Here is a 19,646-nt window from a genome sequence, read left to right as displayed (position 1 = left end):
CTGCCCCCTGGTAGTCAGCACACAGCCTCTCTCCCTCTCTGGGTTTAGAGTCCCCAGTTGTTCCCTCACTCCACATCATCATCTCTGTCTCCATCTCTGGTGTCACTGCTTCTCTGTGTATGGTCCCAGGTTCCGGTCTTCTCCCTTGATGGTCCCAGAGACTTCCACTCCTGGACTGTAAAGTCAACTACTCCCCTCATTTTGCTACAAAATGTCTACCTTTACATTTCTGACCCTCACAGTCAGTCCTGAGAGTAATTATTCACTATTGTACTACATGAGTGCAATCCTCCCCATCTCCTTTCATCAGTCCAACCCAGACAGACTGGATACTACTCCGTGGAGATTCTGCTTTCCTCCACACCCTTTGGATCTAGGCTTCCTCTTGAATGTGTGTAAGCCAGTCACTTCTTGCCTTTGTAGCCCCGCTTCCCCCATTTTTGGTAGCCAACGTCCAAGTTGCCCAACCCTGTTTACTCTGTGTATGGAGGCGGTGAGAATGATCCTCACTGTAAATATTTGTTCCCTCTTTTGCGCTACTGCATCTATAGGTGTAAGTTAAGTTCATCAAATTGTATCAGATTACTCTTTTTTCCCCTCTTCTTTCTTCTGCTAGTTGAGCTCTGATCATCCAGTCACTGAAGCCAGGTCAAGTGGGTATTATCTGCAAGTGTGGGTGTTCTTGTGAATATGCCCTCTCTTTTTATCTGCTGTACATTTCACTCTCCACTCTAGTCTTCTGTGGCTATGTTACTGACACTGGGCCTAGGAATCCCCAGGTCTTGCCATACTGTTGACCAACCAGGTCTCCACCTGGGCTGAAAGGATTTTTTAAAATCTCTGAAACCCTATACAAGGTTGCTATGAGTCAGAACCAACTCAACAGCACTTAAAAAACTGCCACCACCAAGATGAATGAAGACATTATGAAACTTGAAGGCTAAGGTGAACATACAAGAAAGTGATTTCATGTTAGGCTCCATGTTCTCAGTGAAGTTGGAAGCAAAGCAATCTGCTTAGGGTCACAGGCAGAGGGAGAACAGCAGGCTTAAAGAGGGCAGGGAAGGTTTGAAATCAGCCCTGTGAGAATGAGGAGAGGCAGTGCTAGCACAGGTGGGAGACTATCGCCAGCACCAAGCAGCACAGCTGCAGACCCATCCAATGGCGATATGAGGCCAGGGGATGACAGAAATGCTGGGTTAGAAAAGTGAATGAAAGATGGGGAGGAAGATGTCTGACTTTAGAAGAAACCCATAAGGGACCACTAGCTTTGCTTCTCTAGAGAACCCAGACTAAGACAGACCTGGAGGACATAATGCTAAGTGAAATCAGTAAAGCTTATACAGACAAATATTGCATCACCCTCTTTTATCAGACAGAGAAGATAAAGGGGAGGAGCTAAGACAGCCAGAGAGTCAGCCACACCATGTCGTCGTCCCTGAACACCAAAGACCTGAGAAACCAAGTGAAACAGAGGTAGATGACAATTCTGGAACCCTGAACATCAAGGAGGAAAAAGAATTCGATTAAACACTGACTGGGAGATTTAATGAAAGCAGTTCTTGAGACAAAGACAGCCATATCCATAAGTGAGGAGGAGTACAGCAAGGCAACACCACAGAATTCCCAATAAGAGACACAGAGAAATGCACAAATTTGGAGAAAACGTGAGAGCCCCAGGAGTCCTGGGGTCCATACTTGGGGGGCGGGGGCCAGTGGGGACCTTGGATCATTAGTGGTGCTACAGTAGGAGACAGTGTGTCAGTGGGAGGTGCCCCACATGACTAAACTCAGTGCAGCCCTCTCTCTCTTTGTACTTGGTCAGGTCCTGATTGCTACTGTGGCTAATAGAAAGTGACCAGGAACTCACATCTAGTAACCAGAGGAGTAGGCAACCCTGCATTCACCCTCCTTGTCCTGCACACTAGGAACCCAGGCACCTTTCCACACTGCCCATCCTGAGACTAACTGATGAGTCCCTCTCTTCCCAGACCAAGCCACTCTCCACCCACCCAAGGAAAAGCAGTAAGTATGCACCTACCACCAACCAAGCAAGTGTGCTCCTATAAACTCGATCACATTCTGCCAACCCAGTGAGCAGAGGCGAGTGTTTCCACAGCCCCACTCACTCGTTACCCAGTCCCGCCTGCTGACCCAGCAAGCAGCAGAGAGCATCCACCTGCAGCCCCAATTGTCTACCAACCACCCTTGTCAATCTGGTGAGTGAAAAGAGCGTACGTAAAGCCATGTGCCTCCTACCCCACCTGAACTGGCAAGCAGCAGAGAGTGCATTCCTGTTTCCCTGCTACCCACCCTGCCTGCCAATCCAGAAAGTGGCACAAAGTGTGCCTCGGCATCCCCACTCGCCCTCCAGTGACTCCTGTGTGCTGACTCCCAGTGGAGAAGAGCTTGCTGCCATGCCCCAATTCACATGCCACCCACCCCAGCCAAGGGTGCCCTTCTGCACATCCGCCAGCCACCCCAATGAGTGGTGGCGACTGCACTCACTCGGCACCCCTGCCTGCTGACATGGCAAGCAGCAGAGAGCATGTTACTGCATGCGCACACACAGCACCCTCCTGCAGATCCAGTCAGTGGCCAGCACAGAGGGTGTTTCGGCACTCCCCAATCACAACCACCACCCTGCCAACTTGTCAAGTACTATAGCCCACTCCTGTGTCACTTAACCAATGGCAGGCAGCAGCCAGTGTCTGTTCAGTCTGCCCTCTGCCACCCCACAGACAATGTACTGCCAGCTGCTACCCTGTCCACCGAGACAGGTGGTGAGCACTCCTGGGTCATCAGATTAGCGATACGCAGGGCACACCTGCTCTGCAGACCCTGATAAATCAAAACAGAAAATAACCAGGATAAAGCAAATAAACATACAAGCAATATGTAAATAAAATCACACCATAACTCCTCAGAGACAATACCAAAGCACACAAAGGAGCAGCACAAGATGAGTCATAAACGGGCTGAAAATCTTTCTGAGGAAGAGACAGTAATGGAACAACCTGATAAGTAATTCAACAGGCTTACATACAGGATCCTCAAAGAGATCAAATGAAACAGAAACAAGGAAAACACAAGATAAAACTAGAATTCAAGAGAACAATTCATATACAAAATGTCAAAATAAATCAACAGTTAAAACCATACCATACACCAACAGCAACTAAAAATCCAGGTCATCAACAATAAAATAAATAGATAACCAATGGAAGGATATAGAAGTAGAACTGAATCACTGGAAGAAAGAATCTGTGAAACAGAACAAATCCCTCAATACTAATTTGTTTGAGGAATAACCAGAAAAAACAAAAATGAAGAAAGTTATGTGGGTACACAATCAATAAGAATAACCTACAGATGAATGGAATTCCAGAACAACAGGAGACAACAAACAAGAACGGAGACAATTTCTATTTGCTGGCAGAAAATTTACCTTCTATCATGAAAGATGAGAAACAGTCACCAATACATATTACAGTCAAGCTTTTCAAAACTAAAGTACCAGCTTTCAAAGGGGTACCAATAAGACAAAGTTCTGTTTTCTTGGCAGAAACCATGCAGACAAGAAGGCAATGGGATGACATATATAAAGCCCTGAAAAAAATCAAACTGCCAATTAATAATCATATAACCCAGCAAAACGCTCTCAAATATGCTGAAACTAGGACCTTCCCAGATACACAGAAATTAAACTAATTTGTGAAAACCAACTCAGCTTCACAAAAAATTTTAAAGGGAGTAAGGATAGCTAGATAGCCAATACCATCAGACAACAACCTTGAGACTAAGACACATGACAGTGTTATCCAGATCCAGTTCCAAATAAAGAAATCTCAAAAGTAAAATAAAGCTACAAAACTGAAAATAGAACCAGAGATGTCAACTTGTATATGACATTGTTTATAAACCAAAAAGGGGTCGCAAATGGTGTAGCTGTGGAAGTTCCACATGGAGAGGAAATCAGTGACAGCAAGAAATAACAGAATGCTTTAAATTTAGGAAGATAAAGGAACACTTCAGAGTAAACATAAAGAAAATTAATAAACCTACCCACCAAAATAAATAAGAAAATCATAAAGACTCAGTAAACACACAATGAAAGAAATGAAAAGAAAATCCGTTAGCAAAATATTACTCAGCACAGAAAATTAAGTGAAACAAAGAAACTGTTACTACCACCACAATAAGAAAGGCATTAACAAGGTGACAGAAGTAAGTACGTGGTGGTGGTGGTGGTGGTGTGCTGTGGAGTCGGTTCCGACTCATAACGACCCTGCATAAGGTTTCCAAGGCTGTAAATCTTTACGGGAGCAGAAAGCCTCAACTTTCTCCTGTGGAACACTGTCCAGCCCGTAATCCGCTATGCTACCCGGGCTCCTTAGAAAACAACAGTAGGGAATGGCACACCAGCAAGAATCAATGAATCCATAAGGAGTCACACATGAAGGAAAATAATTTCTTCATTCATCCCTACCCCAGCTGCTATGAACCCAGGAAACGGCCCCAAAGAGCCTGCCTGTACAAAGAGACAGGACTCCAAGCTTCTACTCTAAAACCAACGAGGCATACTTTCCCAGAGGCCCATTTGGAGCATGCTAGCACCTGCCTCACTTGGACACTGGGCAACAAACCTACTGTGCACTGCTACAGAGGGTCCCTACAGTGGCATCTGCTCTCCTACAGCACTCTGCCTGCTTCCATGCACACTCCAGAGCTCTGACCTCTGAAGTCCACAGAACAAATCTCCCTGGGAGTATCCTAGGGTTAGTATCCTAGTGCCAGCTGGCACTAAGGACAGCTACCTGAGTGTTGGGAAGCACGAGTCTTTAATGGCAGCTGCATTTCAGAGCCAACAATCTACTGGTGGACTCTGATAGCAACAAGACAGACTTCCCTGTGGATCTGACCAGAAGATGACACCTCCTCTCAACCTGAAAATTATTGCTTACCGGGCTTTTGCAAACTGCTACAGAGGGCACCCATAGTTAGCACTTTACTTACTTCCCTGTGCACCTTAAACCACAGGCCTCTGAAACCAAGAGGAAAGATGCTCTGGGATTAGTTTAGGTCTGTCTGCTCGCCCTTACAGCTGCTAGTGAGCACTGAGGACTAAGGCTGCCATGTGCTAGGAAGCAGCCATCTTGACTGTAGGCTACATTCATGGTTAACATACAACAGGGCAGTCTCCGAGAACAAGGCAGACCTCCCCACCTGTAAGGCTTCTGGTCTGACATGAGCTCCTATAGAAGGTTCCCAACAGTGGAGCCAGGAGATGGGTCACCTAAGTAGAGTTGCTCCCCCAACCACCTCAGGAAAAGTGAGGATCTGACAACGGTTAAGACAACTTCTGCAGGTCTTTCTGGAAGTTCCAATGGAGGAAAGTCTTTCTGTGCTTCCCCTGAATGTCAGCTCAGATTTAAGCAGACCCCACAAAGCAGGAAATGAAATCTTGGGCAAAACTGGAGGGCAACACCCAGCCCCAAAGGCCACTCTCTGAGTTTGGATTTCTTAATTGAAAACATGATTGCAGAACTAGAAAGGAAAAGGAAGGGGACTGCACACCCTGGTGTATGGACTGACCACAGCATGTTCTCTGGTGTGTTTGGGAGAGGGTGAAAGTTGAAAAATAAGATCTGTAACTATCAAATGCTAATTAAAACAAGAAGGAATACTGAGCTATCACAGAGGAAAAGGAAACGGTAAGCATAGGTCAAGGGTCAGCCCAACAAAGAGTTTCTTGAAAAAAAATGTTATTAGGTACTGTGGAGTCAGTCTTGACTCACAGTGACCCTATGCACAACAGAACAAAACACTGCCTGGTCCTACGGCAACATCACAATTGCTGCAACGCTTGAGCCCATTTCTGATGCTGTGACAATCCATCTTGTTAGAGTCTCCCTCTTTTTTGCTAACGCTCCACTTTACCAAGCATGATGTCCTTCTCCAGGGACTGGTCCCTCCTGATAATACGTCCAATGTATGACCATTGGCTTCTGGCCATATTGGCTTCTAAGAAGCATTCTGGTTGTACTTCTTCCAACACAGATTGATTTGTTCTTTTGGCAGTCCTATTCCGGAACACTTAATTGTGCTAATGAGGAATCTGTACATGGACCAAGAGGCAGTTGTTCAAACAGAACATGGGAACATTGAATGGTTTATAATTAAGAAAGGTGTGCAACAGGGTTGTATTCTTTCACCATACTTATTCAACCAGTATGCTGAGCAAATAATCCGAGAAGCTTGCTTATATGAAGAAAAACATGGCATCAGGATTGGAGGAACACTCATTAACAACCTACGATATGCAGATGATACAACCTTGCTTGCTGAAGGTGAAGAAGACTTAAAATATTTACTGATGAAGGTCAAAGACCATAGCCTTCGGTATGGACTGCATCTCAATATAAAGAAAACAAAAATCCTTACCACTGGACCAATGAACAACATTCTTAACAAGAGAGAAAAGATTGAAGTTTCCAAGGACTTCATTCTTCTTGGATCAACTATCAACACTCATGGAAGCAGCAGTCAAGAAATCAAACAATGTATTGCATAAGGCAAATCTGCTGCACAAGACCTTTTAGAAAGTGTTGAAGAGCAAAGATGTCAGCTTGAGGACTAAGGTGCGTCTGACCCAAGCCATGGTATTTTCAATAACCTCTTATGTATGAGAAAGCTGGACAGTGAATAAGGAAGACCGTAGGAGAATTGATGCTTCTGAATTATGGTGTTGGAGGAGAATATTGAAAGTGACAAGGTCTGCCAAAAAAACCAACAGATCTGTGTTGGAAGAAGTGCAGCCAGAGTGCTCCTTTGAGGCCAGGATGGAGAAACTTCGTCTCTCATATGTTGGCCATGTTGTCAGGAGGGACCAGTCATTGGAGAAGGATATCATGTTTGGTAAGGTAGAGGGTCAGAGAAAAAAGAGGAAGACCCCCAGCGAGGTAGACTGGCCAAGTAACAGCATAAATGGGCTCAAGCATGGCAACAATTGTGAAGTTTGCTCAGGACCAGACAGTGTTTCGTTCTGTTGTGCATAGGGTCACTATGAGTCGGTACTGCCTCGATAGCACCTAACAACAACAACATGGGAAAAATATTAAATGATAAAGACAGCATCAAAAGAAGATGGAAAGAATACACAGAGCAACTGTACCAAAAAGAAATGGTCGATGTTCAAGCATTTCTAGAGGTAGCATATGATCAAGAGCCAATGATACTAAAGGAAGAAGTCCACAGTGCACTGAAGGATTTGGCGAAGAACAAGGCTCCAAGCTTTTATGGAATACAAATTGAAATCTTTCAACAAATTGAGGAAGCACTCACTCATCTATGCCAAGAAATTTCGAGGACAACTACCTAGTCAACTGACTGGAAGAGATCCATATTTGTGACCATTCCAAAGAGAGGTGAACCAACAAATGCAGAAATTATCATAATATGTCATTAATTTCTCATGCAAGTAAAATTATGCCAAAGGTAATTCAAAACAGACTGCAACCATGTTCTGACAGAGAACTGCCAGTGGTTCAAGACAGATTTAGAAGAGGACATAGAATGAGGGACATCACTGCTGACATCAGATGGATCTTGGCTGAAAGCAGAGAATGCCAGCGAGATGTTCACCTGTGCTCTATTGACCATTAAAGTCTTTCAATTGTGTGGATCGTTACGAGCTATGGACATTATAGAGAATGAGTATTCTGGGACACTTAATTGTGTTCATAAAGAACCTGTACACAGACCAAGAGAACAGGAGAACACTGAATGATTTAAAATTAGGAAAGGTGTGTGCCAGGGCTGTATTCTTTCACAATGCTTACTCAATCTGTATGCAGAGCACACAATGCAAGACGCTGGATAATATGAAGTAGAACATGGCATCAGGATTGGAGGAAGACTCATTAACAACTTGCAATATGCAGATGATACAACCTTGCTTGCTGAAAGTGTAAAGGACTTAAAAACTTATTGGTGAAGATCAAAGACTACAGCCTTCACTATGCGTTGCACCTCAATGTAAAGAAAACAAAAATCCTCACCACTGAACAACATCATCCACATAAACAAACAACATCCATATAAATGGAGCAAAGATTCAAGTTGTCAAAGACTTCATTTTGCTAGGATCAGTCTATACTCAAGGAAGCAGCAGTCAGAAATCAAATGACATATTGCATTAAGAAAATCTGTCATACAAGACCTCTTTCAGATATTCAAGAGCAAAGATGTAAGTTTGAAAACTAAGGTGCACCTGACCCAAGCCATAGTTATTTTCATTAACCTGAGATATGCAGATGACACAACCTAGCTTGCTGGAAGTGAAGCAGATTTGAAATAGTTACTGATGGAGATTATTAAAGACCACAGCCTTCAATATGGATTGCACCTCAATGGAAAGTAAGCAAAAATGTTCACAACTGGACCACAAAAAACCACTATAATAAATGAAGAAAATATTGAAATTGTCAAGGACTTCTTTATTCACAATTAAAGCTCATGGAAATAGCAGTCAAGAGATCCCGGGATGGACTGCATTAGGCAAATCTGCTACACAAGACCTTTTTGAAGTATTAAAAGAGCAGTCGTCAGTTTGAGGACTAAGATGTACCTGACCCAACCCATGGTATTTTCAACTGCTTCAAATGCATGTGAATGTGGGACACGAGTAAGGAAGATCAGAGAACTGATGCATTTAAATTATGGTGCTGAGGTAGAATATTGAAAGTCTCAAGGACTTCCAGAAGAAAAACAAATCAGTGTTGGAAGAAGTACATTAAGAATGCTCCTTAGAAGTCAGGATGGCAAAACTTCATCTCTCCTACTTTGGAGATGTCGTAAGGAGAGACTAGTTCCTGGAGAAGGACATCATGTTTGGAAAAGTAGAGGGTTGGTGAAAAAGAGAGAGACCCCAACAAGATGGACTGACACAGAGGTAGGAAAAATGGGCGCAAATATAACAACTGTGAGGACGGTGCAGTTTCGGCAAGTGTTTCATTCTATTATGCGTACGGTCACTATGTGTTGGAATCTATTCAACTGCAACCTAACAACACAGTAAAATTTAGTAGCAATTCTTTTTGACTTACCTGGTAAAATGCTTAGAAATGCCAGGCATGTGGCAACTGCTATGCAATATTTGCTACTTTATTACCAGACTTTCATATCTAATTCTACCAACAAGGGCTTCATAGTTCATATTTCAGTTTTCATTTTATAGATATTTTTTAATCCTAAAGAAACTTCATGTTAATCAAAGAACAGTAATTTGATCATTTCTGAATTTTACCTTCCGAGTTTCTGCCCTTCTCCACTAAAAGCCTTGAATCTCAATCTGGGTTTGATGTATTCTTGATCCTGATGATCCTCCATATCCAAACTCACTTGGCTACCATGAACCAGTCGTTGAAGCTCCAGGGGAATTTCTCTTTTGGAAAGCAGGGAAAAAGGTATTAATTTAAAAAGAAAAATAACAAACTACATTGTTGAGGTGATTTAAATCAAGTTATGAGCGACAATGAAATGTCAAGTCATTTGAAATATGGAAATGTGTGCTTACATTGTTGTTTTGTTAAGTACTGTCAAGCCAGGTCTGACTCATAACAACACTATTTATGTACGGTTCCCAAGGTGCAGCTGATGGGTTTGAACTGCCAACCTTGTGGTTAGCAGTCCAGTGCTTATCCTACAGTACCACAGCAGGAAATAAAAATTTCCATGACCATCGAGTAGTCTACATAGGTCTTTATTATAGTTATATCCCATTATTCCTTAGTGGTTCTCCAATAGGAATGTTTATGGTTGTCTTAAAAAAGATTTTGAAAGCTAAACTACAGGATAGTAATTTTATATCTAAATTAGCATTAGAAAATTCCTATGAGGATATCACAGTTAATGCACATATTTACTTCTGAACTACCTCCAGGACATTTTGGAAATGAATGTACAGGATGTTTTTGATTGCTGTGTGATTCATGAGTGCTGCTGTTTTAATGCCAGGGCCTCGGGCGTTAAGTTGCCACAGAAAAAAGGGTCTTGTGCACAATGCATTCTTGTCTCCACAGTGTCACCAACAGCCTGCCAAAGTCATGGGCACAAACACACTGTTTATAATTGTCTGAGCTGAAACCCTAACTTAGCTTTAAATATAAGCAAACACATTCTTTATTGTAATGTTAATATACTTTGAATTTTACAGGAATGCAACCATTATATAAATTGAAGGGGAAGCCACACTGTTTTGTTTGGCACTTGTCTCAAGTCCTGACTTCAAAGCCTTGTAGTCATTAAGGTGCCATTTTAATAAGCTCATTTTTTTTTTTTTTTTTTATGTCTGTCACATGAGTACTAGACTACAGGAAGGTAAAAGCCATCTGACTACTTCATTATGTGTTCTGGTATGGCCACAGCTGGTCACACTTGACTGAGCATTTATGTGTAACTCATGACAACTTACTGTCCTTTATTTCTCAAATAAATTTAATGTAGACTATTGTATCAATTTTTTGGAAATAATGCACACAAGTAAATGACATTATCTATGAGCTCCTTTTCAAGGATAGTGAAGGTGGTGCTACAAAATATTTGTTATAAAATTAGGTCAATGGGTCTTCAATAGTTGAGAACCACTATCTGACACCACTCATTTTTTTTCAAGGACTATTCTGTAAAACTTTTGATCATAATTTGTACTTGAGAATATGGTGGGGCTGAAACATAAAAAACTATATCTTTTCATATGCTGTGACTGAGTATCAGCCTACAGATTGTTTGCATTTAATGATAACTTCGTATTACTCTCTAACGTAGCACACTCATAACCAGTATATTTTCTTTTTCTACCACCTGGAAGTCAGCATCAGTTTCTACAATGCTGATCCTCACTTAGCAGATAATCAGTGATACACAGATTGTGCAGGTTTCCAAGTCCATACCATTGACATAAACTTATTCCCTTGTATTTACCACAAAACGCTTTCTAGGACAGTTTCTCAATGACTTCAACAATACTACAAATGGAATTTCTTGCCTTTTTTGGGGTATCCTGACATTATCTTCATAGAATTAAAAATTCATGCTAATGGATTACCATATTTTACACAAACGGCTCAGTTGTTATACATATTTTTGCAAAAAAAAAAGCAACTTCCACATTAATTTCATAGGCATGCTATGCAAGTTATGCGTGTGTGTGTTACTTATGCGGGAGGGTCACAAGTGAAAAGTATAGTGGTGTTAAGTGCTATCCAGTCGGTTCTGACTCATAGCAACCCTGTATAGGATTTCTGAGGCGTGGCTGGTAGTTAGCAGTCCAGTGCTTATCCTATAGTGCCACACCAGGTAGCCTTCTAAAATACCGTTGCTTCAGAGTTCCTTGACTGTTTGACTGTAATGAGCTTCATGCGTCTACCACATTTCTACCACTCTCTTTGGATGTATTTCATCCATCGATGGGGTACAACGCCTAACTCTGGTCCCTAACTGCTACTTAATCTCCCTGTTCATCCATGCTACTTAATCTCCCTGTGTCTGTAAGTGTATTTTTACTCATGATGTCAGTTAGCGAAAGCCTAACACAGAAATGCTTTTATTATAACTACAAAATCACTTGATTCCTCTGTGAACCACAAGGTCCACAGTTTGAACCCACCAGCCGCTCTACAGAAGAAAGATGTAGCTTTGTGCTCTGTGAAGATTGAAAGTCTCGAAAACCGTATGCAGGGTCATTCTGAGACACTCAACAACAATAAAGTACAGTCTTGTTCCTAAAATACCCAAATGTGATAGTTAAGGTTTTGTGACAACATGACTGAGCCAGAATTCTCAGTGGTTTGGCAGTTAAGACACAGTAAACCTCTGTGATGAGATCTGGAGTCCTCGTGTAGCTTGTCAGGATAATGTGCTGGACCGCAAGGTTGGTTTGAACCACAAAGTCGGTAGTTCAAACTCACCAGCCACTCCTTAGGAACCTTATACAGGGCTGCTATGAGTCGGAACCAATCAAACAGCATTTAACAACGACAATGATGAGATCTAATATAATCACCTCCATGATGAAATCTGTTATGTGCAGTCAACCAAGCGAAAGGGAGATTCATCAGGGGTGTGGTCTGCTGCTCATATACTGGTCTTCCAGGCAAAGCTTGCTTGCTTTTTGTGGGGTCAGGATCCTGCATCTGGCTCACCATCTGATCTCTAGTCCTTTAGACTTGAGACAGTAGCCTGCCATATTGCTTGCCGAATCAAGGGCTGATCAGCAGCCTGTCATGTTTTCTGCTGATCTTGGACTCATTTGCTTCTACAGCCAGAAGCCAGTTGATCTTTGGGTCATCAGCCCCTTCTACTACATGAGCCAGAAGAAGCCTTCAGTCTGGCATCCAACCCAGGGACTTGGAACTTGGCCATCTCTACAACTGTGTGAGCCACTGCCTCGATATAAACTTCTCCATGTACATATGCATATAAAAGTTTCACTGGTTTAGCTTCTCTAAGAGAACCAGCCTATGACACAAATAAAACAGTCTTTACAGGCCAGGCAAGAACCTATACGTGAAAAGTTGTGAAGGTCGCATAAAACAATTCTTAGAGAAAAATAATACCCTTTAGAAACATTTTACCATTGCTTAGAGCCATCATGGAGTCCTAGTGTGGCACTGGAGGATAATCACTTATTATCCACAAGTTCAGTGGTTCAAATCCAATAGCCGCTGCTCAGAAACCCTGTGTAGAGTATCTAAAAGTCAGAACTGACTTGGTAGCATTTAACAACAAAAACACAAGAGCAAGCAAAATTACGAAATTTTGAATATGGCCAAACAAAACAAAAAAACCACGTGTCTCCCTTATATTCTCTACTATGACCTCTCTGTCCCCAAACTATGCAGGTTTGTGGGTGTACTCCCATTGGCCCACTGTGACCCACATTAGAAGGACATTTCACACATGGTTTAACAACTGTGGAGCGTCTTCTTCAAATGTTATCATTCACCTATGAACAAATATTCCAACACACTTACATGAATTAATTATTTTACATTCTTAGCAATTAATGTATGGACATATAAATACAATTAATGGTATTAGAAAATCAGCATGCCTGAGTTAAATCCTGAAACATCTGTTGAACTGCACACAATTAAAATAAGAAAGGGAAAGAAGAGATTCTTCAAAAGAACATTAATATATTCCATTTCTTCTGGTCCCTTTTGCTTTTCCTCTCTTCTGTTTGCAGAAAGAAACTGAGACTGCAGAACTACTTTGATCAAGTAATGAGGATAAGGGCAAATATTTGAATTAACTACAGTTTACTCTTTAAGAAAGAGTTTAGAGCCAGACTTCATTTAACTTCTGCTAGTCTTCAAATGGAGTCCTGGTGTGGTTCTGTGGGTTAATGCGCTGGACTGCAAAGCTAGCTTGAACCGCAAGGTCAGTGGTTCAAGCTCACCAGTTATTCCTCGGAAACCCTATAGAGGGTTGCTATGGATTGGAACCGATTTGATGGCAGTTAACAACAACAAGTCTTCAAATAGCATTCATATGTTCACCCCCTCTTACAAAAGAGTTTTTTTAAAAAAAAAACAACACAAAGCAAATCTTTTATGAAAAGGGTTGACATGGGCAGTAGGGAGAAGGATATAATCTTAATCACATGAGTAAGGGCACTGTCATTGATTGGTCAAGTCCAATTAATTCAATAACCCAAAAGCTATGATTAACATTTCTCTTTATAAAGCATCCCGAGAGTGGTGAGACTCCCAAGATTCTCAGCATTGCTGACCATTTTACTGAACAGAAGCACTCATATCACATACTGAGCAGTGATTAACAGCTCAGGTAGAAATTCCTACAGCTAAACCTGTTTTTAAGTAACAATTCTCTCAATGCAAAGTCTTTTTAAACGTATGCTTATTATCTGCAGTTTATTAAAAAAAAATAAAAAATAAAAAAAGCACAGTCATTGAGTATGGAAACCATATTTGATCATCTCTGTGTGCTGCTTATATAAGAGAAGAGGAAAATAGCAGCAAGTGTGGAAACAGTAGTTCCAAAGCTTGCTGAAAGAAGGGTTCTTTGATAGGCAACATTAAAGAAGGAAGCGTTGCATCCCTCTTTGGGGAAAGGACAGGAAGCCTGCTGAGAGCAGCTGGCAAACAGCAGCTGGCAAGAGCAGTATGAAAACAAGAGCTCTGGAGCCATGTTGCTTGAGCTTGGCTCCCAACTCTGCCACTGACTCGCTGCATGACCTTCAGCCTCGCCTCGGAAACCCTACACAGGGTCACTATGAGTTGGAAATGACTTAACACCACCACAAACAACAACAAATATAAGTAAAGTACTTCTCAGAGAAGTGTCTAATACATAGTAGCTGTTCACTACATGTTTATTTTTACATTACAATAAATAGCAAAGCAACATTTTAAATATGGGTACAGAAAATGATGTCAGTAGCAGGCACCAAACATGTCAAATGGAAGTATTTAATGCTTTGGCAGGCCACTAGATTCTTTTCCCTGAATGAGAACAGCAGCAGAATAAATACACTAAAGAAAATAAACTTTCTAGAATAGTTGCTGAAATTTTAGCATTAAAACTGACTAGAAAATACGTAGGTTCAACTTAAAAGGTTCAAACAATGCAGCAGAACAAAAACAACTCAAGCAGGAATCAAGAGACCTGCGATCTACATTGCTTTATATTTTATTAGCTAAACCGCTAGACCTTGGATTTGTCAGGCCTCAAATTCCTCAAAGGTGAAAGGGAAATCTTACTACTTCCTTTATAAAGAAGGTTCTAAAAATAGTGAAAGGAGCTCTGGTAGCGTAGTGGTTACGAATCAGGCTGTGAGCCTTAAGGTCAGCAGTTTGAAACTACCAGCTGCTCCGCAAGAGAAAAGATGAGGCTTTCTACTCCCGTAAAGATTTACACCCTTGGAAACCTTGTACAAGGTCGCTATGGGTCGGAACCGACTCAACGGCACTTAACAACAACAACAAAAATAGTGATGTCCTAAAAGCAGGATTATATCTTTGGAAACCCTAGTATAGTTATTATAAGGACTTTATAGAAGATGGTATTATTATTGTTACATTCTGTATAAATATACTAGACAAGCAGATGAAGAAATGAAAGTATTTAAAATATTAAGAAGGAATCTGTAAAATTGAAAAAAAAAAGGATAAGAAATTTAAAAATGTATATATGACTGAATAGGATAATAGGATATAACAAAAAAAATAATAATAGGAGCTAACTATCAATGTCCTTGAAAGCAGCAGTCATGAAATCAAATGACATTATACTGGGCAAATCTGTTGCAAAAGATCTCTTTAAAGTATAAAAAAGCAAATATGTCACTTTGAAAACTAAAGTTTGTCTGACCCAAGTCATGGTATTTTGTCTCATATGCATGCAAAAGCTGGAAGATAAGTAAGGAAGACTGAAAAAGAATCTGCTTATTTAGAAGAGTATTAAATATACCACAGACTGCCAGAAGAACAAACAAGTCTATGCTACAAGAAGTACAGTTAGAATGCTAATTTGCAGTGAGGATTGCAAGGCTTTGTCTCAAGTACTTTGGACATGTTATCAGGAGGGGCCAGTTCATAGAGAAGGACATCATGCTTAGTAAAGTAGAGGGTCACCAAAAAAGAAGAAGACCTTCAATGAGATGGATTGACAAAGAGCCTACAATGAGTTCACACACTGGAACAACTGTGACAGTAACACAGGACTGGGTATATTTCACTGTCTTTTACACAGAGTTACTATGTGTCATAACCAACTTGATGGCATCTAACAACAACAAATGCACCAGAATCTTTAGCAGTGCAAATGCTTAGCATGGTAGGCTGCTAACCAAAAGACTAGACGTTCAAGGCCACTTAGAGGTACCTTGGAAGAAAAGGCCCAGCTACTGACTGAAAAATCAGCCATTGAAAATCCTATGGATTTTCTACTTTGATGCTGACTGATCACCAAGAGCCAGAATCAACTCAACAGCAACTGGAAAAACAAAGCAACCATGTGCCAGGCACTATTCTAACTACTTCATACACATTAACTTACTTGTTGCTCCAACAGCCCTGTATGGCAGGTGCAAAACAAAGGAAGACATTAGAGCCAACAAACAGGTTAATGTGTCTAAGGCCACAGGAAGTATGATGGAGTTTTGATTCAAAACCAGGCAGTCTGGCTCCCATGCCTGTGCTCTGCAACATCACTGGTCAGGTGTTTGAAAGGACAGGGGAAAGTCAAATTAACCTTTCTTCAAAGGGACAGAAAAAACCAAAAAGATGGCCTATCTCTTTCATTTGTTCATGTGTAGTTACTGAAAAAATCCAAGTGAAAACACAGATACATTTACTATATATATATGAAAATACTTTAAAAATGAGTATCAAACTCAATGCTTTATTCCACTACTTAGGTTGAATGGAATTTCTTTCAATTTCACCATAATATTTGCTTTGTATATCTATTTTACCTTAATAAAAATCTAGGTATTACTTACTAATTTGTGAAATTGTGCAGCTGATTGAAGCTAAGAAGTAAGGACTGGAGAGTTGTGTTGTCCTCAGAACAAGTCAAACATCTGGTTTACTTTTACAAATTATAACTTCCAACTAACCTTTTGACATCTTCTGCCATAAGTAATGCCACTTTAAAAGATTGCTAATACAAGCTGCTGAATTTCAGGCATTCATGCAATGTGCCACCCTGTCAACAGTAAGTAGGATAGGGGCTTAGAGGATGGGCAGCTCCAGGCTAATTCATTCGCTAACTCATTACACTAAGATGTTTCTTTTTAAAACTGGATTCAGAACTTTATCACATTTAAAAAGGGGCCAGCGACCACTGCCAACCCTCCAAAGTTAAAAGCCCGTGAGCTACATACAGCAATACATCCTCTATACTTAAGAACAGCCATTTACCCCACAGCAGCTGCTTATATAATGTAGTCTAGTGTCCAAGTCTTAAAATCACGGTGCACTATGAGTAGTCTGATAAACAACAGTCCTACTCTAAGAAGAAATGGAATATAAGTAATATATCTTACCCTCTCTTAACAGACTCCAAAAACTGAGCATTTGTTGGGTCATTGTAAGGTCTCAATTCTCCATCATCTAAACTGAAACCATTGCGCCACAGTTTAAGCAAAATCTGAACCTTTTGGGCATTAAAAAAGACAGGAAGAAAGAAATATAACACTCTATTTTTACAAAACAATTTTAAGTTTCAAATGTAATATTTCGTAACATATTAAACTGCTTACTAACTTAAAATATGGAGTTATTATTTAAGGTTAAGTTGAAGACAAACGTGTGTGGTTTAGCAGATTTGTCTCTAGCTCAGCAGACTGACAATGGCTGAAACACCAAAAGTCATGCAACCTGACCCTTGTTTCCTGAAAAAATTAAAGCAATCAGCAGAAAGTACCCACAGCTGCCAGCCCACACCCACCTTTTCCTTCTTCTGGGCAGATCACTCTGACTTCTCTGCTACAGAGTTTAAATATTCATGCCAAGGGGCATGGCATGATTTCTAGTGATCCTCCAGGGTGAAAATATAAATGCTTAAGATGAAATCAGAATTGCAAATTGTCAAATGGCAGCAGACACAAAGAATGATTTTAGGTGCTGCTATGTTTATAGCTCAGCTCACTCTATAGTACCACAGCACACCATTTTGACATAGTGAATCACACATCCTTTCAAAAACTAGTTACTGTACCTCTAAATGCAAGGCACTATTGAGATACAAAATATACAATCTGAGATTGAAAAACTAAACACTGGTCCTTCTAATTCATGTTTCAAGACATAATAATGAAAAGATTTTAACTATCAACGTTCAGTTATAAAACAAACAGTAGTCAATAGAAGCAATTATTTTCAGTTTTTCATTTTGATTAATGCCATTTTGATTAATGTACCTACATCTTGCAGCTGATTTTCTCCATGGATGTATTCAGACCGCTTACAAAAGGAATTACCCAATCTGTATCCTCCACCTGTAAATGACTAAAATACATACTAAGTAAGCTATAAATTCACAAATAAGGAAAGTGTTATTATAAATTTATATATATATATACACATATTAAATGGGATCAATCATAATTAGTCACACTGATTCATACTTACTAGGAAGACTTAAAAAAAAAATGAAGGTCTTTTTTTCTCTTTAAACAAAAAAATAGTATTCTCTAAGAAATAACGTTTATTCCACTGAGAATACCAGTGATTCAGAAGCAAAAATAACTTAGGTCAATCTTAACCTAAGAAATGCATGGGTAAGTCACACAAGGGTAAGCCAAAAAGTATTGCTATTTGGGTTCCAGTGCATACATGCATGGGTTTATTCCAAACAAGATATGTTTAAACATGCCTCTGTGATCAAGGTCTCTTACTAATGCATATATTTGTTTTAGTCTTTTTAGGAAGCCTTGAAGAAAAGGGTTCAATTGAAAGTGATTTCCACCTTTCAGCCCTGATACTGACCCTTCTTTTTGTTCCCCAAACTCAAATAATACTTAAAAGGAACATAATTTGAGTCCTTTGAGGATTCCCAAACTAGTGTTTTTACATGATATTAACTGGAGACACAGAATTCTTCAGGGAGTGTTGAAAGAGATGGAAACACCTCCTTTAGAAGCGTACAGACCTAGATGTAGGATGTGTTGAGAAACAAAAGCTTCACATTTTGATATTTTTGTTTAATAAAAATTTTTATAATTTTTGTACACACACCCCCTACACTGAAATACATTTAAAAAAAATAGACAGATTTTCAAAAGGCCACAATTAATATTCTGACAAGCCTTAAAATAAAAATTATAATGTTTAATTAAATCAGACTTCACAACATAAGGAAAAGTTTCAGAAAGTAAAGGACAAATTGCTTTATATTACCCTGAAGGCAAGATTCTATTGTTATTTTATAAACTGCTTCTATTCAAATGTAAATAAACAAACTGCAATTGCACTTTACATTTTGCTGTCTCATCACAAAGCATTCTACCTTTCAGACTGTATAGTTTATGAGGTACAATTATTATTCCTTTTACTCACTATTCATATCATAGTTTTAAATTAGCATTATTTTTGTATATAAGCTAAGTTCTATACTTTCTTTCCAGAATTAGAGAACTTGCAAGACTGAAAAATACTTTAGATTTTATTGAAAAAGAATTTCAATTGGTTGTTATATAATGAAATGAAAACTACAATATCTATTTCATTAAGAACATCTGTAGGATGACAGAACACATCTGCACATGTGACAGAATGACACTGTACCACTATCACATTCCCGGGAAAACTAAGTGAAGGTACACAGTTCCTCTTGTACCATCTCCACAACTCCCTGGGAATCTATACGTAATTTCAAAATGAAAAGGCAAACCAAGACGTTGTATAAAAACGTAAGAAACGGCCTTATTTCTCAATCATTAATAGAACAAATATTGAAAGATTATGATCACACAAAAATGAAGCAGATATATAAAACAAATATATAGTTCGTAAAACTGTTTGTAGATAATATAAAATCTACAGAGAAATCATAAAAGTACATTTAACTCTGAGGATCAGACTTTAGCCACCTAGTAGACATAGCAAACTGTCCCT

General features: G+C 39.9%; 1 protein-coding gene across 1 annotated transcript in view; it reads right to left on the bottom strand.

The window, feature by feature from the left end:
- UBXN2B (UBX domain protein 2B) overlaps positions 1–19,646 on the bottom strand; it is a 47,607-nt gene that overhangs the window by 5,961 nt on the left and 22,000 nt on the right. Inside the window, exons 4-6 of the mRNA XM_006876955.1 lie at positions 17,955–18,038; positions 17,075–17,184; positions 9,308–9,445 (exon numbers count right to left, since the gene is read on the bottom strand). Coding sequence (XP_006877017.1) covers positions 9,308–9,445; positions 17,075–17,184; positions 17,955–18,038 — 332 coding nt within the window. The remainder of the gene's footprint in view (positions 1–9,307; positions 9,446–17,074; positions 17,185–17,954; positions 18,039–19,646) is intronic.

This window comes from Chrysochloris asiatica, unplaced genomic scaffold (assembly GCF_000296735.1).
Source record: "Chrysochloris asiatica unplaced genomic scaffold, ChrAsi1.0 scaffold00437, whole genome shotgun sequence".
Lineage (NCBI taxonomy): Eukaryota > Metazoa > Chordata > Mammalia > Afrosoricida > Chrysochloridae > Chrysochloris > Chrysochloris asiatica.
The sequence above is the reverse complement of the archived record's forward strand: the minus strand, read 5'-3'. Positions and strand labels throughout refer to the sequence as shown.